Here is a 24,716-nt window from a genome sequence, read left to right as displayed (position 1 = left end):
CTGGAAGCTGGCCTGATGAGCCCAACAGGACACATCGACCCACTGCTGCCCTTGCCTCATCCTTCCCTCCCCATTCAGCCCTCCTTTAGCCTACGAGCAGAGTCAGCATTTATGAAGACGACCGGGAAAATTACCCTCAGCATACTCCCAAGTGTTCTTAACTTTGCTTTACCTGAACTTTTTTCTGAACTATGCAGCAGGAAATGTTTAAGGTTAAAAACATTTATTTAAAAACACTGTACAAGACTTCACATATTCACACAGAGAACTGCTCGTCCTCCACATACTGTGCGATTTCTCTTTGCTTGTTGCATTCTGCATCTGTTTTAAATGTCAATGCATGATATTCAGATCCTGCAAGGTGAAGACAATAAACCTCCCTGCAGCTGCAGCGCACCACCGTGAAGCAGCAGTCTCCTCTTGACAAAGACAATCCTTTGGCTGACCTTCAGAAGGCAGGAAAAGCCATTTGACATTAATCAGACAGATTTCTTTCTCACAGGTTGCGCGAGTCCTCCACTCCATGAACGCCTCATCAACGCCAGCGCAAGTGGGATCTGATCCAGACGCAGCACTTACAGTAATTGAGTAATGCCCCCTTCAGAAAAGCCTCATTAAATTCTCAATACCGCCATGTGTTCCCGGACATGGCTGCTGAAAGACTGCAGTCAGCACAACATACTGTACATATTGCTTTGGGTCCTGTGCACAAGGAGGAAAAATTATAATGGACGCCCTTGGAATTCATGGGAAGATGCATCCGCTAAGTAACATCGACTGCAACAAAAAATAAAAATAGCTATTCATTACATCTTAGTTTGCACTAAATTTTAAATATTTATTCAGTGTACACACCATTAATTTATTTTGATGAGCGTAAGTGCTGCCCATTGTTTGTTGTGGTGGGATACGCAGCTGCAAAGTCAAAGCCTTGCTACTCCAGGTACATGATGATATGGTGTCCACGGGATCCTTCCTTTCCACGCTTCCCATTCATTGTCTGTGTAAACAGTTGTGCAGTGCATTCTGGTAGCGTGGTGGCATGATTCGAGAGACGGGGCGTCACGTTGGCCGCTCATCATTTGCTTAAAGTTGAGGTCTAGGCTACTTTATACAAGTATGGGGCGTCTGGCGCGACTCGCCGCCTCTGGAAACTCCAGAGAAACTTTTAAATTAACCGCTGTCGATCTAAAATGCAGACATATTCAGCAACTGCATGGCTTATTTCTCGCATTAAATGTTTTCAGAAATACATTCCAGTGATTTATTTTCATTATATAAGAGAAAAAAAGTTTCCAAACGAGCTGCCATGTTGGTTCTGGGTTTGAAAGCGTTCATACAATCGGGTGCCAAGTGTCTAGTGGAGAGTGAGGCGATCCCTCGCATCCAGAAATGCCTCTGTGGACACGTATCATTACACAGATTTAGTGGTTCTTCCAGTTCTTTAACCTGACCGAGGCAATAACTATCAGTGTTGAACCTCAACAATCGGTACCACAGTCCTGGAAAACGCTGAGGGGTCCAGTGATGTTGCCGGGGCTGACGGCTGAAGCACAGTGTGTAGACGCGACTCGTAGCTGGTGTCGTGCATCCAGGTGCACGGCATGTGGAGGCGCTCCTTATCACAGCTCTGCTCAGCGGGCGACAGAGGAGCAGCGGAGGTCGGCCCGAGTCGCGACAGCAGGCCGCAGTCCCAGTCGGAGTCTGACGATGATGTAGAGAGCATTGCAAAATCTGGGATGAGGGCCGGCTCGATGCAAACTGAAGTGGAGTGGGATAGTGAACGCTGAGAGTCTTGACTGGAAAACGTGCTGTGAGATTTATGATAGGGGAACAGAAGTGGAGGATCACATGTCTGTGGCCGTGATGGATGATCGGTGCTGCCGTGACCTAAAATGTCCATTTTATTTGGTGCGTGAGTGAAATTCTGCACAGCAGGAACACAATACATGGTAAAAGTCTGTTTTGAACCAAGCGTTTCCTCAGTGCATGTGGGAGAGACCTTTGGGTTAGGACAGGACTGTCTTATCTGACAAGAGACTTTATCAAATAATAAACAGCCCTCAGGTTTTGCCATAATGTCATTTGCTGGTTTGGCAGGTATTTGTCCTTGTTCGTTCCAGCTACCACTGGAGCCAAACTCTGCTGTAATCCTCCTCCGTTTGCTCCGGCTGTGTTCGGGGCTGGCTGATCTGCAGCGCTTTCTGTGGTTTGGTGCCGTTGCTGACTGTCGAGGGAGGGACCGAGATCTACGTGACAACAGCGTAGCACACTTCAAACCACTGGTGGAACATGTGATCTCGCGTTCTTGGTTTGATCCCTTTACTCCTTCTGCATTTGTCAAAGCCACAGAGGGAAAAAGTGTTGTGGAGATAAGATCTAGGGCAGAATGAGACGCACTTTCTGCAGTGTCCATTTCACAAGTGTGTCCTTCCACAGCCTCCTCTGCAGCGTACCGTTGAGGACTGAGGACAGGAGGCTCTGAGTGCGGCTCCATAATGTAGGAGGTATAAGGGACTTGTGGGCTGAGGACCGGAGGCAGGGAGTAAGGGTCAGAGCAGGGGGGGAGATGTTGAGTATCAGGCTGCTGGCTGGCTGAGTTATAGGCTTGTGGTTCAGCATCTAAAACAGGCATGGCTGGACTTAAAGCGGGAGTATGGCTGTCAGGGAGCTCGCAGAAAGGCTGGATGTCCACAGGCGGAGTGGCTGGTGGATTTGGGATGGGAAACTGTGATGGGCTGGCTGGGCCAGAGGAAAGAGGGCCCTTAGTAAGACTGTGAATATTGAATGATGAAACTTGTCTCTGCAGGTCCTGAACAGCATGCTCCGTCTCAGCATCCGTAAGAGGCTCCAGTTCACAGATGGGCAAAGGAGTTGGTGGTCTAGGAGGAGGAGGACACAGAAAATACTAAAAATCCTCCATATAAACACAGAAAATTCATTGTTCTCCAGCGAAAAAGATGATTACAGGGAGTAGACAACATTAGGACAATGCTAAGTGATAATCAAAAACTCACCGGTTCGGTGTTTCATCCGATTGTTGAGCTGGATCGGGGTCGAATCCCGGAAGCATTTCGGTAACGAGTTGGTCCATCACATTGTAGTTCGAGGGGTCGAGCACAAACGCACGGTGCTGATCAGACTGCAAGTGCTGCAAGCGCCAACAAAGACACAGTCACAGATGTAAATATTAGCCTAACAATGAATGAAAAAAAATAAATTGTGCACCAAAAAAAGGGTTTCCACCTCCTCCAGATTAGTGAAGGGTTGATGACAGCATTCACAGAAGGACAGGTCCTTCTTGCGCGGCCGCCAAGGTGAAAGGTTACAGCTGAGTGGGGTTTGAGGTTTGTCCTGAATGCTGCTTTCAACTTTTTTCTTCTTCCTAATTTACAAAGAATAAACCACATTTATGATAAATCCTTTATAATAGACATTTGAATCCAAACTGTTTGTCTGTATGCTTCAAATAATGGCAGTTAAACAAACCTTGTTTTATTTTCTCCTTGCTCTGCCTGCTTTTCAAACAGAGGAGGAGGAGGAGATTCGAAGGGACTGAATCGGCCCGAATACCACAGAGTGGGGAAGGTCATAGATTGCATATGCAAGGGCTTGTATTTCCTAGTTAGATAACAAAAAAATAATTTAATACAAAAAATGTAAATCAAATAAAAAATATTTTAGCATCAAAAAAGTTATACATGAAAAAAATAAATTACATTGCAGTAACACAGGACATCTGAATGCACATTGAAAAATATTGTGACTATTATTATTATCATATTAAAACTATTTCAATCCACTTTGCAAAACTGAATGTGAGATTACACATCTGAGATCGACCCCCGCTAGGCTAATATTCAAACGTTTCAGATGTCATGGGTTTTCTCACAGCAGTGGCCGACACACATTAGCGAGAGCACTTCAATTAACTGAAATGAGAGGGCAAATGAAAAGAGCTGTTAGCAGATGGAGATCCCCTGCAGGAACAGGCAGTGGAGCTTGCAAAGCCTTGTCGAATGGAAATCGTATCCGGTGGAGCTCTGGGCTCCTGGGGAGCGGCTTCACTGGGGGGGCTTGTCACGTTACACGATGGGACTCCTCAACGAGTTCAATTAGGAAAATCATCTGGGCTGAAATGCAAACCTTCACAGCTAGCGCCCAGTGGGGTAGGAAGGGCAGAACACAGGGACAGGTCACTGCCACTCATTGTTGTTTCACTGTCGTTATGTTTGAACTGCAAAAAAAGGATCTAATCTGATACGAAACAACTATCACATGAACCTGGGCAGGCCAAACAACTTCATTTCCCTTTGCCTTGCTGGATTATAGGTTGTCTCTCTTAATTAACTGGAATCAAAAACAGGATTAAAGCGGCTATAACCGATATTTTATACTAACGTGTATCAAATGACAATGATAGTAGTGATGAATTTACGGCGAATTATCACCTGAATCTGCAGCTCCCCGCGGCTTTAAAGGTGCTAAATTCAAGACTGAGAGCATTTTCTATTGCCTCTGCACGCCTCTCATTATAGCGACAGCTGAGCCGGCGGCTCGTAGCTAACGGTGCTAACAGTGAAAACAACGGCCACAGCCGACAGAGCTACCAGTGTTAACCTGGGGGGGAACGGGAGGATCGCTTCCGCGAGGACGCCGTCAGTGGCCGTTATCAGTTGTAACCGCCCTATGAGCGCTGTATGAGCGCCGGTCGTGAGCTAGCCAGTGGGGCGCGCTCACATGAACTAACATGTACATGTGGCAGACCCGGCTTTGTCAACAAAGCACAAACAAGCTTGGATTACAACACACACAGCGGGAGAGCGATTTAATTCTCTGCTCAGGTAGACATTGCTCCTCTATATCTTTACATAGCAAATAGCTGTTTGCTGCTATATTAATGCTCTGGATATCGTATAGAGCACCTTTAAGGAGCTTTATAGCGACTTTCAGCTCATTGTTTAGCTGTCCAACAAGCAACTTCGCTGTTTTGGTTCACTCACTGCTCTCAAAAAAAAAGCTCTACAAACCCACTGTACACTACCTGCTCAGCACCAAACAGCAGACAGACAAAGTTAGAAACTAGATGGTGAACACAGTGGAGCATTTAGCAGGTTAAGAACTTGATATTTCCCTCAGGAGTTAAGGAGATTTCTGAGGGAATAGGAGAGACGACTGCTCTTTCCCAAGTGTACTGTTACACATGGATTTAAATCCTCCCCCACTGCTAGAGAGAAAATAAACAAACTAAAAATAAATAAACTGCACTGAATGAGGTATAAACTCACCTGCTCAAGTCTTCAATTTTAAGATACGGAGACCTCAAAGCTGCAGCTGTAGAACAGGAGAAGTGAAAAGGAAGAATTAAATAAGCACTTAAACCCACAGAAATACAGTATTGTTGGGAAATAAACACATTAGCAGCACATAAACTAACCTTTGACAACATGATGACCTTGTTTGGTGACAGTCTTCTGCATTAAAAAAGAAAGTTTAAAATAAGTCTCATTAATATTAAACAGCAATGGCTGATGTACATTACATTACAGCAATTTGAGTCGTTCTTATATTTTTTCTTTATAAACCCCAACAAAGTTTATATCATTTTAATGGGAGCTTATTTAATTAATAATTAATTAATTTACGTAATCTTTTCAGAACTTTTTTACTAATTAATTCATAAATTATTTACTTAATTATTTACTTGCTTTTAAGCAAAACCTCTACATTTGGATATCTGGTGAAATGAAAAGACGTTCAGCCCAAACTTCTTACCTCCGGCCTCCTGTGTATAGCACTGAAGCTCTCTCGAGTCAAATGTTTCAAATATAAAAGGACATCTGATGCTACATTAAGGAACAATACAAGACTTTCAAACACACTGTTCTGTGATTAAGCTATGCTGGTTAACGGCAGACCTCTCCACCAGGTATTAGTAAAACACAGAACAAAACATAAGCACTGACATGGTGCCATCTGCTGTGAGCAGAGGTTCACTACAGATATAAACACATACAAGCCAGATAAGAGTTTGCATTGAATCATGTTATTATTAGTCAAAAGGATACCGTCCGCATACAAAATCTTTACTCCCCATGATCGAGCGTTGGCCAAAACGCTGCTCCCCTGCAGTCGTTCCTACAAGACAGATCCATCAGAATCAAGTCGAGATAACAAAGCACATCAGTCTTTAGTATGTCATCAATATTTACAAAAAATAAAGTCCACAGATCTGAACGATAAGCCATATTTCGGTTGTACTGACACTTACATTGTTGCGAATGGCTTTTTCAAGCAGGGCCTTCCCGCGGCTGCCACAAGCCTGTAGAGAAAAACACAGCATAGATATAAGTTTCATTAACACATCCACTGGGATATTGTCCAAATGAGTTGGTGATGAAAAAGACCGATAGAAAGTCAGAATGTTTAAAAAGTTATTTGTTTGTCAATGGTTATATGTAGCATTTTCTTAATTTCTTATATATATATATATAACAATTTACACTATTCAAAACAACATATTCATCTGTATCAGGGCACTAAATAGCATCTAAGTATCATTTTTTTTTTTTTTTTAAATCTACAGCAAGAAATGAATACAATAAATCATACAAAAATATTGTATATACATTTTCTCAACGACACTGAACCAGAGGAGTTCCAGATGATTTATATAAGAGGTGTCGAGATATACCGGTATTGACGATAACCGTGATTATCAGGTTAAATTATATTTAATAATAAGAACCAACATCCGTGTAAGCTGTAAAAGGTTTTAAACGTGTGTAGGTGATGCTCAGTACCACTGGTCTAGGAGTTCCTGGTCGCGGTTTGTCACTGCTGAGGATACTCTCTCGCTGCATTACAGGACTTTTGGGTTCTTCACTCGTCCCCTTCGCCCCTACTTTGGTATCTGTACACTTCTGCTCCTTCAGGCCCTCTTGGCTTCCAGTCACAACAAAGCTCACATCCTTGTGCAGGAAACTCTCGACCCTCTTCAGAATAAGAAAAAAACAACAGCGTCTGCTCATCAGTTTCTGCCCAGAGACATCTGTCATAGTCAGTAGGTATATTGACCAAGATAACAGAATTAGTTGGAATGTAGTCCATTTAGCTACTCTTTCAATGTATTGTCTGCTGAAATTAATTATTGCAGCTCCATGGTGTATCGTTAGTAGTGGTTTTGGCTACTACAACTTCTTCAAAACTGAGCCAAACTACAGCCACAGAGACACTAGATCAAATCCTGATAACAATTCTTGTATATAAACAACACAACAACCAATGTTCACAGCATTGGATCCACACAAATACTGCCTTCATCTTCCCACATGCTTACCCCTCCAAGAAGAGATACAGCCTCCAAAAGCAGGGCTGTTGAGCGTTTCTTCACACTGTCCAGGTAGAAGGTTTTCCCCTCCAGCTTCTTCTGCCCAGGATTCAGTGAGCCCAGAAGGCCTTGCTCTTCTGCATACTGCTGGTGCTGCATGATCCTGGTGCAGTAAGGGAGCTTACAGTTTTACAGAAAAACACCAGGATCCTACTTAAAAAAAAAAGAAAAAAGAACAAAGCACAGGTGTAAAGGTTTATAAATCGGCACACACATTTGACAGAGAGCTAATATAATAAGCTCTCCTATCAAGAGCCAGAGAGTCCATATATAAGCGTCTGTTATACAAATAATGTTTAATAACTATGTTTTGACATTGTTGTGCCAAATTTCTTTGGGTAACTTAATATCAGGTCTCCACTACTGCTACATAAGTACTGCATCGTCATATTGCTGGTATTGAGCCAAACACAATCCCCTTTTTTCATATACTGTATGTATATGGTGCTATATTTTTATTTATTTATCTCCTCATTCCTTTTTCTTATTACATTTGTGCAATACTGTTGGAGATACTGTTTCTTACTTTTACACACAATCCTCATTTTCATATGTATATAGTACTATATTTTATTTATAATCATCACCTTCTAATCTTACAACTATTTTATCTTATTGTTGTCTTTCTATCTTATTAATGTCATTCTATCATATTTTTTGTAATTAGTATTTTATTGATTTTTTTTACATGAACATTGTCACATTTTGGTCAACAAATCAAATGACTACTATATGCAAAATAATAATAACAATAATAATATGAAATAAAACATCTACAAAATCATAATAAAATACAAAAGATAAACAAATCAAATACATATTTCTACATTAATCTGCACCATGATCTAAGGTAATTTACTTTTTTTATACTTTATTTTTTCGAGGTTGTTTTCATATATATAAGTTACAGTTCGTAATTACAATAGTTTATAAACCATTTTTTTAATTAGTTGAGCTTATAGACAAACTCATTAAGTACACTAGAGAAAACAACTTCAACATTCAAAATTGGAATAAAATTAAGAAAAGAAATAATAATAATAATAATAATAAAAAGAAAGAATCAAATTTAAAAAAAAACAATAATAATACAAAAATAAGAGAGTAATAATAATAAATTAAATAAACAAATAAGTTAATATAAAATAAAAAGGGTCTGTCCATTCTATATTATTATTGCTATTTTATCTTTTATATGTCTAGTGCTTGTATTGCTGAGCTGACCCTGTGTTATTTTTGTTGTTGTTTTGTTGTGTGGCTATTAATTATTTCACATAATTTATAAGAGAACACCTACAGAATTAAGTTTTTCTAATCATTGTTTTTCTTTTGTTAGATAAATTGCTAACCACTTACACTTCCTAGTGTTCAAACAGAGAGAGACTGAAGTCTCATCTGTCACTGGATTTAAATGAATGCCTCTGACTGCATTAAAAAGCAGAAAAAACAAATTTAACAAACAGAACTGAAACTTGAACAAGGAGGAAGAGAAACCATCAGTCCATACTCCTGCACGACATGGTCACAGTTAAATGTCATGTGGTTTCTTCTCACTGGTCAGATTGTGGTTGATTTTTACAATGACTAAGTTATTAGTTTACTCAAAACAATGTTGCAGCAATTTACCATCGCAAAGTTCTGCAGAAAAAGCGTGCAGCGTTAGTTTACTACCAAACTACAACATGGCAGTAGACGCTTTATTAACCTAGCCACCTTCCTGGCTAGTTAGCTGTAGTTAGCTTAGCTTTCCTCAATAGACACATCGCTTTGGGTCACAATAAAACACGTTTAGCTAGTTTTAATAGTCGTCATTGTTTGGGAAAAAGAAAGAAGTATATTCCACTTACGTTTTGTTACTATGCTGGAGAATGTAGATAAAGAAATTAATGTTATTGATTCACAAAAAAGGTGCTTGAAGAGCAACCGCCGCTTTTTTAAAAACACTGGCGGAGACGCGAACGTAACGTCAACGTCACATCCGGAAAAACGCTGCCTTCAAGTGCTGGCTTCAGACTTCTGAATAACAGCCAGTTGTTGTTTTCAGTGATTGCAATATAGATTTTTTTTTTTCTAATTTAGCATTGAATTGAAATTAAGTTTAAATTCAGTCTGATTATCAAGCAAGGAGCTGAATAGGAGATAATAGAAAAAAAAGTAATCCACTCGAGCATCAACGTACTTCTTTCTCAAAGGATGTTGAGTTTTAAGTGAGGTTCTGATGGTACCCTAAACGCAGCACAAAGGATGTAGTGACAGCATGATCTCTAGTTTGCCAATTTGAACATGAATCTTATTTCCTGTTTTCTGACAATTATTTCTGGAATAATAAATTATAGAAAAATGGAGCACATTTGGAAACAAGTGTGTCCCTCCATACATTCATACATATGGGCTTTTGGAGTTTGGGAAAGAAAAGAACCATGCACACAATGAGAAGTAATGTAATATCTGCAAAACTGCTTATTTGTGACTACAAGAAGGCCTTTTTATAGCAATCCCTTGTTTTACATTTCATTATTCTTGACTTTTTGTACAAAAGTCTTATGTTCAACATTTTATTTTGGCCTATGTTTTTATTCTGTATTGTTTTTATTTTTGATGTTTGCCCTATTTTAACTTATGTAAAGCACTTTGTAACTATGTTTGGAAAGGTGCTATACAAATAAAGTTTATTATAAAGTTTATTATTACAAGAGGTGGAACTTGTGCAATATATCAAAAAAAGTTAATATGACTCACCTCTAATCATTAGTCTCTGTTGTTTTGGAATACTAACTGAGTGTAACAGTATGATCAGTTTTCAGACAGAGTATAATTTGTGTAAATATTTTTTTAATTATTCATCCAGCTGCACAAACATCTACTAAGATACTAAAATACCACAGAAAAAAACCCTACTATATAATCCATTCTGACCTATCTCTGAAACACAGAAATGATTGAAGAATTAAACATATTTTGTATTTATGAAAGTGATAGGTTACTTATTAGAAGTAAATAAAAAATGAAATATTGACCTGAATAAAGGTGGCCCAAAACTTGAAATAGTTTGCTCACAATTGGTCAAAATAAACAATATAAGAGCATATTGGTATGCTTTTCCAAAAGGGGTAACATTGTTTGGGAAAAAAATAAAAAATGTTGCCTTAGCTGCCAACGTGAAATATTAACTGAAAATACCAAAAGCAACGTGGATAATTTTCAACTTGATGATCAAAGCCAGTGTCATTGAAGAGAAGAAATTGTTCATGTTTTATCCATTCCTGTCCAGCAGGGGGCAGTTTGTCTGTAAATACAGTTACCTCAATTAAGAAACTACATTGTCAATTTGAATATCATGACACCATCATTGTTAAATGTACGACAAAGACCATAAGACAAATATCAATTCTTTAATCAAAACATGCACTTTTTTGTTCATAAAAATACCTTTTTTTCTCACAAAAACACTGGCACAGTGCAAAGGACTAGCCTTAATGACATTTCAATTTGAAAATCTGCAAATAAAAGTTGTATTAATGACAAGGAACTCTTTATACCAGGCCTGGAAAAAAACACACAACAGGCCAGATGCACTGGTTATGTTTTGTCATGTAAATTACACAAACTAGTGTACTAATGGTGCAGAAAACCTTCATAGCATTAACTTCAAACAAACAAAAAAAATGTCAAAAAGTGTAACAGCTTAACAATAAGACACTGACAACAGTTTTAACAACACGGTTAGGTCATTAAACTTTGCCAAACACTTCCATTGAACTTCTTTTCTCTCTCCAAAAAAACCCACATATGGCTGGGGAAATCAATGGACCCACATCAAACCTGGTTTGGTGAAAATATCAATACAATTATGCATACTCAGAAACAACAATATTGTTCAAAGCTTAACCCATGGATGGTAATGAAACTAGTCACGTAGACAGTAGGTAGGACTCAGCTTCCGTTTTCGGTCCATAGTGATGAGGACGTTTTGTGACAAAGTGATGCAGAGTCAATAGGAAGCAGCACTTTGGCTGTTTAAGGCACCTTTAGGTTACAGCATGGAGGGAATCAAAGACAGCACCAACATCTTCCTGCAAAAGCTATTTAACAAAATATACAAAGTTATTTTCATACTTTTACTACTTTAATTGTATGATGTATACGGCGGCAACACATATTTATCCAGCTTTGTCACAGACTTAAAGGATTACATAATTTCCCATCTCCTTTACATTGTCTTCAATAGTTTTCATACAAGTTTCCGTTTACACATTAGAAGCAGAATCTCTCTTGTACTGTTGCGTTTCAAGGCTGCTGAAACCTGAATGCTAATGCCCTGGGGCTGTCAAGGACAGAGCTATCAGTGGACTTGTACAAGATAGATCCTGACACTAATAAGCCCTTATAATCACCTAACTATTTTAATGGTATGAATGCTACTGAAAAGAATGTAAATTGGGTGCCGTGTCCATTTTTTTATACACAGTTTGGACACACAAATGCGAATACTGTGTCGGTCTGAGAAGGCTTTGCATTGTTTAAAAATAACAAAAGTCACAGTTTGTATTTCAGATCCACTCAGAACCCTTTATGACTCCATATTTGCTGCTACTACTGGTGCTGCTGCCTCTGTCCGTGTCTGCCTTGCTTGAGGCGTGTTTGGAGGCCTGCCGGTGTTTACGCTCACGGTGAGGCTTGCTGTGGTTATTACTGTGGCCCTGTTGCTGGCTGTAGGCCGGACTGTCAGCCTCCAGCTTGTTCTGAGGCTGAAGGATGTCCTTGTCAACACCCCTGAGGGCATCTCTCATCCCTGCTCTGCACTGGTTTTCATCATTATTGGTGTACTGTTGACGCTCCTCCTGGACAATGTTCACGTGGTTCTGCCGGCACGCCAGCTTGGCATTAGTGAGATCAGTGATGGGTAGTGGCTGGTCGTGGTGCCCCGTAGATACCAGAAGAGGCTTGATGGCGACGTTGTACCCAGGTGGAGCTGATGGTGCGTTCCAAGAAAACGCAGAGCTGCTGTAATCCTCTCCGTTCAACCCCGCCTCATGAAGAGCTCCTTGTGCACGCGTCAGCCCGTACAGCTCATCGTCGGGAAACCGCACCCGGCGGGAGCGTACGATCTCACAGATGGTGCCCAAGCCCAGGTGAAGCATCTCCCATATATTGAGCGCCAGACAGAGCAGGGAGACTGTGTACATGATGAGGAGGAAGATGGTTTTCTCAGTGGGCCGTGACACAAAGCAGTCCACGCTGTGAGGGCATGGCAGGTCTGAGCACACGTAGGTGGGAGGCACGGCGAATCCATACAGGGCGTACTGTCCACACAAGAAAGCCACCTCCAGCAAGGATCGCGTCAGGAGCTGAAGGACATAAATACGCATCAGTCCATCCTCTTTGATACGCTGGCGCCCGTCATGGCGCACCTTGAGCTTAGTTTGTCGATCACCACTGTTTTTTTCTTTCGACGCTCCACCACCGTCACTCTCCACCTCTGCCATTTCATAGATCATCGGGTCTTCCTCCTGGTCATCCTCGGCCTCTTCAATGCCCCTATTCTGCTTTCTGCCCGCAAGATAGGGCTTCTTGGGTTTCTTCTGCGAAAATCCACTCACTCCCCCGCCGCCTGTCTGCTCCTCTGTCCGGGCAATTTTGTTGACAGCGTAGCCCAGGTACATGAGTGAAGGTGTGGCCACCAGAATGATTTGGAAAACCCAGAAGCGGACGTGCGAGAGCGGAGCGAAGGCGTCGTAGCAGACATTCTCGCAGCCCGGCTGGCCCGAGTTGCAGACAAACTTGCTCTGCTCATCGTAGTAGATGGACTCCCCTCCCACGGCCGTCAGCACGATGCGGAAAACAATGAGGACAGTGAGCCAGATCTTGCCCACGAATGTAGAATGGTTGTGGATTTCTTCCAGCAGCCGAGTCAGGAAACTCCAACTCATGGTAGTGGCAGGGAAACTACAGCGAGAGGCAGCATACACCTCCTGTTACTCCACTGTGGAGGGAAAAGAAATGATTAAACTCTGTACCATGCAGACAACACTATAAGGAAAGCACCCACATTAATACTAATTCACTTCGACATTCTTATAGTAAAGTATTTTCCCATTTAAAGACAAGCAAAATATCTGCTCACAACTTAGTAGAAGAAATCAGGCACCTAATATGTGGAGAGAAAAATGAAATAAAAGCGTATTTATTAATGTGTCTTTTTGTGTGTGTCTCTTAATTTGTCTCTCTTTTCCTCAAACACATAATAGACACATTTTAATTCTACAAATAAAGACACCACACACTCTTCTGCTGTATTCAAAAAGTGTTTTGTCAGTGCACTTTTAAGCACTTTCCTACAGTATACAGTACATGGTTATCAAATGGTGCATTTCTCCATAATAATAACAAGTTTATCCTTTATTCTTTTAATAGCTGTGCCCCACAGTTCATGTCTAAACACACTCTTGGCATTAGTACACACAGGGAAGAGTAATGACAACAATGGAATGTCTAACCATAATTGCTATTGTTAACTGAACGTCCCTGATAGGCATTTTAAATGAGGTTGATGTTACTATGTCTGACCATCCAGATGTTCCATAGACTAAAAACTAAAAATGATTCTTTCACTAAATGGACAATTAATATCAAGTACTGATATTACTATTTATGATAATCGAGGAAGTATTCCACATAAAGAGTAGTGGTGTGAGGGGGAATGCATAACAGTAAAAGTGTTATTATTTCAAAACTCTTTTGTGGTTTGTTGATGTTTCAGTAAATAAAAAATGCAAGACCTTTAATATCAGGTTTCTATCGGCTGTGGAATGTGAATTAACTTCAAATGTATCCACCATTTTATACCTTAATGAATGTGACATGAATTCACAGAACATAAACTAGAGTAAAGCCATTCACTGATTATCCATAATGACACTAGCACATTAATATAAGACATTATTATCAGACATTATAAATATTTGCATACTAATATATGACATTAACCACTTCTTAACATTACCCTCCTTAGATAAGAGGTACAACAAGGGATTTAGCCTAGTTGTTTGTTTAACTTTTAAATGTGTTTTTACCCTCATAAACATTGTTTTTCACATATAATGCAGAAAAAGAACATGATTCTAATTACTGGACAGATGGAACAACACAACAGCAATATGGACTACATATAATAGCTTTAAATATGGCTCAGCTCCGTGCTAACATGTGCTGTAATTAGCTAGACAAGGCTGGTGTAAAGAGATGCTCTGAGGCCGTCGCACACTAGATGGTTAGCTAACATGTATACAGGCTACATGGAGATGAAGCAGCATACACACACAAACGTCTGAAAGATGAAAAACCAAAGAATGAAATCACTGTGTATGACTGAAATTAGTCTACACAGTATCTCTCTCTCTCTCAGTCAAATTTAGTCTTCTACTGAACTACACCATCTCATACTGTACCTAACCCTGAAATAACTCTGTTTAACCTGCAGACATCCATCTGCCCAAAACGTACGCAGCAGACATTTCCACCAGTCACTCATGTTAGAGGAAATCTAAAAGGTTCAGACTTTAGTGGGGCACACTATGTCTGCATGTGTGTGTGTGTATATGAGTTCAGAGGGTTTCTTAGGACAGTATATATTCCATCTACCGCGGCTCTTGCACGGTTGCTTGTGTTAACATGCACATGACATCCATCTACCAACAGCGGACAGAGACTGAGGCAAACAAGGTCCAGTGATAAAGGAACAGCCTTGAGGTTGTTCTGGGGCTGTCCCTGTCGGAAGTCAATTATGTTATCATACTGTTTGGCAAAATAAAAAAAAAATAAAAAAAGCTTGTTTCAGTGTTTAGGGTTTAAATCAAAAAGCTATTCTTTCAAACAGCTCACAGTTTTTCAGAGTGACCACTCCATTTGGCTAAATTAGGCCTATTTCCATAGGTGTGCCTGACAACATGAAACCGTAACATGGGATTTGCTGTTATTATTAAGGGTGTTAACGAAACATCAATTTGTATCGATATATTGATTCAATTATCAACGATCCAATATCATCGATGCAAAGTGAAAACATTGATACATATCATCATTTTTAAGATACGCCTTTATTTTGAAAATTCCCCTGGCATGTCTGTGTTATCATTTCCATCCAAGCGCACGTCCTTCCTACAGAGCCCAGTAATAAAATTGTCAAATTATATTTTAGTTGCTTTTTATGAGTTGATATAAATATAACTCATTATGTTAAATGGGCATATGTTATCGTCTCATATTGATCACAGGCCACTGCAATTGAATCGAATCAAAATAGTATCGTGGCACACATTGTGATATCAGCAAATATTGTATCCAAAGAATCAATTTAATAATGTATCGTGATGAAACTTGTGATTTACACCACTAGTTATTAATTTTATGACTGAAATGATAAATTAAACTTTGATAATTGACTGTTTGCTTGAAAATCGTCAAAGAATTTTTTTTTTGCTGTTCCAGCTTTTCAAATGTGAGGGTTTACTGATTTCACTGTGAATTGAATACATACAAGACATTTGAGTATGTTCCTTTTCACTATTTTTATGAAATTTTATGGACTAAACAATGATCGAATAGTTCCCAGTGACTATCTAAATAGTATTTTTGCTTGAGATGCCTATCCCTAACAATTACTTGAGTAATCAAAACAATAATCGATAATACTAATAATTGTTAGTTGCTGCCCTAATTTGACCTACTCATTACAAATTGAGAATTTATTACTTTAAAAAGTTGCTTTTCAGGTGACTTTATTTTTCAGTATACACTACTCATGGCAACCTCAGATTAAAATGCATTTATACAAGTGCATACAGTATACAGAGCTCTCACACTTTTATCAATGACATGCCACTGAAAAATTCTATCACTGCCATGTCATTTATAATGGGCATACTGACACACATACTGACACAAAAATAAAAAGAAACAAAAAACTCCTATGAACCAGATCCAGCTGCTGTTACCATGCCTCCTCCTTATGTCTCACTCAGTAAAGAAAACAAGTCCTGACTGTCTCATTAAGAGTCACATGCCCTCTAAAACTGCACATCTGGCCACGTTTGTTGTGTAATGCGCAATTTGGAGGCCCAGTAGAACAGCTATCACCACCCAAACACAAGTCTCGCATGGGAGGAAACTGGGAGCAATCCTTCACACTGCTCATTTTCAGCTCAGCTCATCAGCAAGGTAAATCATGCTGCTGCACAGCAATACGGAGGAAATTACAGGCCATAAAATCCGGTATTTTAAGTCAAAACAATCCTACAGTATGTAAGACCTAACTTTAGAATAACATGTAAAAAAAACAAACAGATTTAGGTCTAACTGATCCTCTTGAATGAAAGTAATGACACAAAAATAAGAACTTTTTCCATGTTTTTACTAAACATGAACAACTATTGGCCCTGCAGGTAAACATTTTGATGAGGGGTTCCCCATACTGCTTGTAATTTGCAACACTAGTAGTCAGACAACAACTTTATACAGCCTAAATAAAGCCTAACCCTCTAAACACAGACACAAACTAATGGAATAATAAGATGAACATGTGTATAAATGATTACCTTTCAGCTTTTGGTGCCAGATTTTGTGATAAACACTCCATCCTCTCTTGTAAAACATGTATGCGTCCAATCAGAGCCTGCTGTTAACACTTTTTCTGGCAAGTATCTATGTTAAAACCACCGAATGCAGTTGTAAAGCGGACCAGAAAATGAACCCTACAGATGTCTTTACGTAAAACTGCTGCCTTGAGTTTGAATGAAGTGTGTTTTACGATGATCAGCGGGGTAGAACGACTGTTTCTGTCGGTGGAGTCTGGTGGCTTTGAGGAGAGCATACAACGGCAGTTTCTTTTCACATCTAAGTCAATGAATTAAGGGTTTATTTTGACCAAAACCAGATTTGGATGATTGTTGGAACAGTGGAAAGACTAACAAAGAAATATGGTTTTTTCATTGATCAACGAGGTAAAATTACTGTTTCTGTTAATGGAGTCTTGTGGTTTTGAGGAGAGCATATTAATTGTATGTTTTGTACTTTAATACATTATAAGAATTGGCCAAATCTCTATTGATTTTATCTATTTCTTAATAGGCCTACATTTTCCATTTCGGACATGTAAGTTTGGCTATCGATAAAACATCTCAGGCACTTAGGGACATAAAAGCTTCATGTCAAGCCCTGTGCCTAGTCTCAAAAAGTAGTAACAGCTCCATAGCCCAAGTTGCTAGAAGTGCCACATCGAAAGCCTGAAGGTGATACGTTGCATTTTCCCCCACATGTCTCCCAGACCCAGACCAAAAGCCTCCAGTTTCCTACAGCGCCAGTAAAATAAGTATTTGAGGAGTGTTACTTTAAAGAGCAGGCAGGCTCATACATGCCTATCTAAGAGGGCTTCAAGCTGTGAACATGAAGGTTTGTGGTTTCCTTAAAAACAGTTAAAGTGATGCTTTACCCAAAACCTGTCTTTTGAGTATGAAACACTCAACCACTAATAACTTGAAAGGCGATAGTAAAAAGTTTGTAGTCTGCTGACAATACACTTCCTTTTTTTAAAGGTATATTTTGGGGGTATTTTTTTTTCTTAATTAGACATACTACAAACTAGAAAGCTGACGGGAAAAAGTGTTTAGATTCGCATAATACCCTTTTGGGTATGATAGACAGTTTGGGGCCGTCAGTGAGCGTCCGTCGACCTATTTTTTTTCGGTGTGTCCCGCACCGTCGGCTCTAGCCAATTCAGGATGTTGAATCTGTGGCGCTTGTCGGAGAGACAAATCCCTCTGATTGGCGGTTCAGCTTAAACGTATCAGTGCACGAGAAGAGAAACGGACATGTGGAAAGCAAGCCAACAAGTAAAGTTAAAAGGAAAAACACAGAAGGCTCTTCTCATTTTTCATCTTTATCTCATCTGATCATACCAATACACAGATATTTTCACAACGACATGGCCATCTGGAATGACGCTAAGTGGTGAGTGAGAGTGGTGTGAAAATGGTCGGTAAACGCCGCTTTGTTTCATGTACGTATCATAACAACGGCTTGTATATCCACAGAAGAAACAAATCACCGGCACTCACAGATAGAGACTTTTTTAGTTTATTCTGGGCAACCAAACAAACGTGTTTCAGCTATAAGCCGTCATCAGCATATATCCGCAGTCCTTGGTCTTCCAGTTTCCCTTTTTGAATGACAAATACAGACTACAGCGACCTGCTGGTGTAGAGAGTTATTTCCTCTCACGCAGGCGCAGAACGTCTGTGCTAACTGGTCGTCGGCTTTAGTCTTTGTGGTGTGTTTGGGTGCAACTTGTCGACAGAAACAAAGGCGACGTGAGGCGACGCAACAGACGGCCTTCGTCGGCGCTAGTTCTCTGATGTCGGGTTGGTGGTTCCCCAGCTTTAGATCCCTAAGATGCCCCGAAACTGGACTTCTACATAAATCAGAGCATGGCTAAGTATACGTTTTGTACAACTTCACCGTTGTGCATTTAGTGCAGATGAAAAACTAACAGACCTGAGAGCGATGACAATAACAAGCAGATTCATTACCACGATTGCATACGTCTCTGCAAACTTCAATAAACATTCTGTCTGGAGGAAATGCAAGTGTAATTACCCAAACTCATCTATCATCACTGTATATCCATACCTGCAGCCCACAGCCATCTACTCAAAGACGTCAAACTACACACGGAAGATGTATAGTATGTGTGTGCACAACATAACTTGATCTAGACACAAGCCTTTAGCATGAAGAGCTAATTTGTCATGAAGAAGACGCCAATGCAAGTACGCCAGCTTTCATACAAAAATCAATCATCCAGCTAAAAAGAGCTGGGATCTACCCAGTAGTACTACAAGAAGTGGAGAATTAATGCCTGGTACAAGAGTGTCTCAGTTGTTATTATGCTCTTAGTGTCAGGGCATGAATTTAAGAGTCTTTTCAGGGGGAAACCTACTTTGTATACCTTCACATTTCACCATATGTTATTTTACTATGAACGTAAACACAAACATTAATTGTATCGTGCCTCCTCTGCAGGATTAGCCTTTAATATTAGTGTATATTTGATTTGATTATCATTATAAGGATAATTCTGCACAGACAGACAATGACAGGTTTCTGGATTTTATCTTAACCAAGTGATATGTTTATCAAGTAACATATTTATAGTTTGAAAACTAAGTAGACTACAAATAAGAATTATATTTTTTTACATACTTCTACTAATCCTCATTTCATAACAAACTGCACTGCTCCTGTTACTCCTCCTCCGTCTTCCCAACAACTAAAACTAATAATAATAGAAAAAACATTCATCAATCATGTCATTATTTGCATTTTTGCATAATGAAGTGAATGTTATTACCTTTTTTTGTTTTATCCACCCGGTCCTCCTTGTTTTTCCGGCCAGAATTTAGAGATATTTCAATCCCCATGTGCCTGCAAAGTGAACAGAGATGATAACACCATAAAACATGTATTTAATCACAGTTTTTATATTTGACAGTAGCATTGTTGATTGAGAGTTTCATGGTGATTTTCAGTAGCACATGTATGTAAATGTTTTTGTTCATGTTTTAACTTTAACTCTGCTTTGCCTCTAGTTTGAGAGCTAAAAGAAAAAAATGAAAAGATTAAAAGAAAAACTGAAGATGACAAAGTTGCCAAAGTTTAAGCTTATATGTTCTTCTGATCATCACTAGTAATTTTTTCACTTTTCATTTTTAATTTTTTCATATCAAAGGGTACTGCAATGAATAGTCGACTAACTTAATCAGCTGGACAGAGTAACATATGAAAAACGAGGCAAGCTTTATCTGGTTTTAGTTTTGGAAATGTGAAGATTTGCTGCTTTTCTCTGTTTTATATCAGTGTTAAGTTAACAAGCTAATTGAATCTATTTGGAAAAAAGCTCCAGTAATATTTGAGTTGGATTCCAGGTAGGGCTGTCAAAGTTAACCCGATAATAACACGTTAACGCAAATTCGTTTTAGCGCCACTAATTTCTTTACCACATTCATGCAATTTGCGATTTTTAGGGTTTAGGTTGTAGGTTGTAGTGGGCTCATTTTTTAAAGCTAGAGTGAAGACACCGTACTTGCTTGTCGCGAAGAAGGTTAAATAACGCTCCAAACTTACGCTAAATTTTGGCATGGCCATTTTCAAAGGGGTCCCTTGACCTCTGACCTCAAAATATGTGAATGAAAATGGGTTCTATGGGTACCCACGAGTCTCCCCTTTACAGACATGCCCACTTTATGATAATCACATGCAGTTTGGGGCAAGTCATAGTCAAGTCAGCACACTGACACACTGACAGCTGTTGTTGCCTGTTGGGCTTTAGTTTGCCATGTTATGATTTGTGCATATTTTTTATGCTAAATGCAGTACCTGTGAGGGTTTCTGGACAATATTGACATTGTTTTGTGTTGTTAATTGATTTCTAATAATGAATAATAGGGCTGTCAATCGATTAAAATATTTCATTGCGATTAATCGTATGATTGTCCTTAGTTAATCGTGATTAATCGCACATTTTTTATCTATTCAAAATGTACCATAAAGGGAGATTTGTCAAGTATTTAATACTCTTATCAACATGGGAGTGGGCAAACATACTGCTTTATGCATATATTTATTATTGGAAATCAATTAACAACACAAAACACTGACAAATATTGTCAAGAAACCCTCACAGGTAGTGTATTTAGCATAAAAAACATGCTCAAATCATAACATGGCAAACTGCATGTGATTATCATAAAGTGGGCATGTCTGTAAAGGGGAGACTCGTGGGTACCCACAGAACATTGGATATAGCATATAGCATTTGCATACAGCGTTATTATTGTGTTAACTTTGACAGCCCTATAATATATACATATATTTGCATAAAGCAAGCATATTTGACCACTCCTATTTTGATAAGAGTATGAAATACTTTGAACAGATAAAAATGTGTGATTAATCGCGATTGATCATGGACAATCATGCGATTAATCGTGATTCAATATTTTAATTGATTGACAGCCCTAGTTCTAGGACATTGTGATGGTGTTTTTCACTTTTTTTCTGATATGTATGTGTGTATACATATATACAGCTCTGGAAAAAAATAAGAGACCACTTCAAAATTATCATTTTCTCTGGTCTTACTATTTATTGGTATGTGTTTGAGTAAAATGAACATTTTTGTTTTATTCTATAAACTACTGACAACATTTCTACCAAATTTCAAATAAAAATATTGTCATTTAGAGCATTTATTTGCAGAAAATGACAACTGGTCAAAATAACAAAAAAGATGCAGTGTTTTCAGATCTGGAATAATGCAAAGAAAACAAGTTCATATTAATTTTTAAACAACAAAATACTAATGTTTTACCTAAGGAAGAGTTCAGAAATCAATATTTGGTGGAATAACCTTGATTTACAATCACAGCTTTCATGCATCTTGGCATGCTCTCCACCAGTCTTTCACATTGCTTTGACCATTACAAGTGGTCTCTTAATTTTTTCCAGAGCTGTATATACAATGTATATATATATACATTCAAAATGATGTCTAGGGACATCCAGTTGTGGTTTTGAAAGTGCAACTAACCAGCCTATTATTTTCATATATATATATATATATATATATATATATATATATACATACACATATATATATATACATACACATATATATATATATGTATATCTATATATATACATATATATATATACATATATATATGTATATATACACATACACATATATATATGTGAATATATATCTATATACATATATATGTAACTATATATATATGAAAATAATAGGCTGGTTAGTTGCACTTTCAAAACCACAGCTGGATGTCCCTAGACATCATTTTGAATGTATATATATATATATATGTATATATATGTGAATATATATATATATATATATATATATATATATACATACACATATATATGTATATATATATATATACATATATATATAACTATATATATATGAAAATAATAAGCTGGTTAGTTGCACTTTCAAAACCACATCTGGATGTCTCGAGACATCATTTAGAATGCTAACGACGTCGAGCTAACATTCAGCTAACGTTAAGGAAAGACACTCAAAAAGTTTACTTAGAGGTTTGTTTTTCGTTTTCAACCTTGACAAAAATATATAGGCTAATGCTTATTAAGACTAACAATAATTATCAAGTACATTTGTCACGTTACAGTAAGTTAAAAAGCCTTGTAAAACACAATAGACAAAGTGATGTTGTCCTACCTCCAGTGACTTCACCATGGCTTCACCTCTTCTTCTTACAGGCACGTTTTGGCGCCGCTCAGAGAGCTTCATCCACGGGCACACTTCACACATCAACCGGGCAGATACGGTACTTCTGTGCAGAGGAGAATACAAATCTTCAGAGCCGAATTACAGACAAAAGTGCGATGCAGACGCTGAGTCATAAAAATGTACTCACAGTTTTAAGTGAGGGTGAGTTTTTAGTAGTTTGAGCTTTAAATTGACTTTTTTTGTATGTATCCTGGAGAGACGCGACTGGAGAGGAGAGAGAAGCTTGATTGTGTGAGCAGCAGAGGAAGACTAAACAGGCTGGTGCAAGAGGCAAGGAGGGGTTTGTGTGTGTGTGTGTGTGTGTGTGTGTGTGTGAGAGAGAGAGAGAGAGAGAGAGAGAGAGAGTCAAGCATGGGCAATTTTCTTTATTCACATTGTTATAAAAGATAAAAAAAAAAAAAAAAAATACTGCCCCCATATTCGAACAAAGACAATCAGAGGCCCACCTCTGATTGTTAAAATAATTCAGAGGACCACCTTCCCAAATAAATGACAAACTGGGCTATAAATATGTGTTATATGCCACTATCAGGTGTAAATATTCAGCTTACCCTCTCCCATCACTGCCATCCAATATGAATCCAAACTATTCAGGGTCATATTTCCACACCACAGGCTTTGGAGCTTTTACTGGAGCAGGATTGTCTCCAACATCACTTTTCGTTAAAAAAAAAAAAAAAAGCTCCATTTTGTGTCACTGCATCTGTGACGTACACTCACCGGCCACTTTATTAGGTACAAGGTGTACCTAATAAAGTGGCCGGTGCTAGTACCGGGTGGTCTTCTGCTGCTGTAGCCCATCTGCTTCAAGGTTCGACGTGTTGTGCGTTCAGAGATGGTATTCTGCATACCTTGGTTGTAAGGAGTGGTTATTTGAGTTACTGTTGCCTTTCTATCATCTTGAACCACTCTGCCCATTCTCCTCTGACCTCTGACATCAACGAGGCATTTCCGTCCACACAACTGCCGCTCACTGGATATTTTCTCTTGTTCGGACCATTCTCTGTAAACCCTAGAGATGATTGTGTTTGAAAATCCCAGTAGATCAGCAGTTTTTGAAATACTCAGACCAGCCCGTCTGGCACCGACAACCATGCCACGTTCAAAGTCATTTAAATCCCCTTTCTTCCCCATTCTGATGCTCGGTTTGAACTTCAGCAAGTCGTCTTCACCACGTCTAGATGCCTAAATGCATTGAGTTACTGCCATGTGTTTGGCTGATTAGCTATTTGTGTTAACAAGCAATTGAACAGGTGTGCCTAATAAAGTGGCCGGTGAGTGTATATGTCTGTAAAGGGGAGACTCGTGGGTACCCATAAAACCCATTTTCATTCACATACTTTGAGGTCAGAGGTCAAGGGACCCCTTTGAAAATGGCCATGCCAGTTTTTCCTTGCCAAAATTTAGCGTAACTTTAAGGTGTTATTTAGCCTCCTTCCCGGAAAGCTAGCATGGCATGGTCGGTACCAATGGATTCATTAGGATTTTTAGTTTCATATCATTCCAGTACCCTTCCTCTAGCTTTAAAACCCGCCTGCTACAATCTCTGAAAAACAGAATAGCGGCCGTTGGATTTTGAAGAGGTTAATCTAACCATTTGTCAACACCTCCGCAGCCCACTAGGTGGTACTCTGAGGCCCACCAGTGGGCCCCGGCCCAGTAGTTGAGAATAGCTGCTCTAGGGTGCCCTTCCAGTGGGCAAAACATGTTAAAGTGCCCTCTAGGGTGCCCTTCCAGTGGAGAACACATGATAAAGTGCCCTCTAGGGTGCCCTTCCAGTGGAGAACACATGATAAAGTGCCCTCTAGGGTGCCCTTTCAGTGGAGAAAAGGTGATAAAGTGCCCTATAGGATGCCCTTTCAGTGAGGAAAATATGATAAAAGTGCCCTCTAGGTTGCCCTTCCAGTGGAGAAAACGTGATAAAGTGTCCTCTAGGTTACC

At 39.1% G+C, this 24,716-nt stretch overlaps 2 protein-coding genes across 5 annotated transcripts; both read right to left on the bottom strand.

The window, feature by feature from the left end:
• Window positions 1–206: 206 nt before the first annotated feature.
• dbf4b (DBF4 zinc finger B) lies at window positions 207–9,394 on the bottom strand. 3 transcript variants are annotated; one of them, XM_037754408.1, is made up of 12 exons: window positions 9,238–9,394; window positions 7,340–7,543; window positions 6,804–6,995; window positions 6,272–6,322; window positions 6,069–6,138; window positions 5,776–5,840; window positions 5,438–5,474; window positions 5,289–5,334; window positions 3,490–3,621; window positions 3,247–3,385; window positions 3,018–3,151; window positions 207–2,882 (listed from the first exon to the last, which is right to left on the bottom strand). In XM_037754408.1, exons 2-12 carry the CDS (start codon window positions 7,487–7,489, stop codon window positions 1,469–1,471), a joined length of 2,430 nt encoding a protein of 809 aa, XP_037610336.1. In that variant the 5' UTR covers window positions 7,490–7,543; window positions 9,238–9,394; the 3' UTR covers window positions 207–1,468. The 3 variants fall into 3 exon arrangements, with proteins under 3 accessions (XP_037610336.1, XP_037610337.1, XP_037610338.1); XM_037754409.1 differs by having other exon boundaries at window positions 7,340–7,540; window positions 9,238–9,391; XM_037754410.1 differs by having other exon boundaries at window positions 7,340–7,493; window positions 9,238–9,391.
• Window positions 9,395–10,765: 1,371 nt separating this feature from the next.
• On the bottom strand, window positions 10,766–23,444 carry LOC119479142 (gap junction gamma-1 protein-like). 2 transcript variants are annotated; one of them, XM_037754423.1, is made up of 4 exons: window positions 23,327–23,444; window positions 22,704–22,818; window positions 19,794–19,867; window positions 10,766–13,373 (listed from the first exon to the last, which is right to left on the bottom strand). In XM_037754423.1, the coding sequence occupies exon 4, from the start codon at window positions 13,318–13,320 to the stop codon at window positions 11,941–11,943; it is 1,380 nt and encodes a 459-aa protein (XP_037610351.1). In that variant the 5' UTR covers window positions 13,321–13,373; window positions 19,794–19,867; window positions 22,704–22,818; window positions 23,327–23,444; the 3' UTR covers window positions 10,766–11,940. The 2 variants fall into 2 exon arrangements, with proteins under 2 accessions (XP_037610351.1, XP_037610350.1); XM_037754422.1 differs by lacking the exon at window positions 23,327–23,444 and adding an exon at window positions 22,903–23,061.
• Between the last annotated feature and the right edge of the window lie 1,272 nt (window positions 23,445–24,716).

This window comes from Sebastes umbrosus, chromosome 20 (genome assembly GCF_015220745.1).
Source record: "Sebastes umbrosus isolate fSebUmb1 chromosome 20, fSebUmb1.pri, whole genome shotgun sequence".
Taxonomy (NCBI): Eukaryota; Metazoa; Chordata; class Actinopteri; order Perciformes; family Sebastidae; genus Sebastes; species Sebastes umbrosus.
The sequence above is the reverse complement of the archived record's forward strand: the minus strand, read 5'-3'. Positions and strand labels throughout refer to the sequence as shown.

Coding starts and splice junctions, on each gene's coding strand:
- dbf4b (XM_037754408.1), bottom strand. CDS start 7,489: ATGCAGCACCAGCAGTATGCAGAAGAGCAAGGCCTTCTGGGCTCACTG. Junction 5,475..5,775: donor CTATACACAGGAGGCCGGAG/GTAAGAAGTTTG, acceptor TTTTTAATGCAG/AAGACTGTCACCAAACAAGG. Junction 2,883..3,017: donor TCGGATGAAACACCGAACCG/GTGAGTTTTTGA, acceptor TCCTCCTCCTAG/ACCACCAACTCCTTTGCCCA.
- LOC119479142 (XM_037754423.1), bottom strand. CDS start 13,320: ATGAGTTGGAGTTTCCTGACTCGGCTGCTGGAAGAAATCCACAACCAT.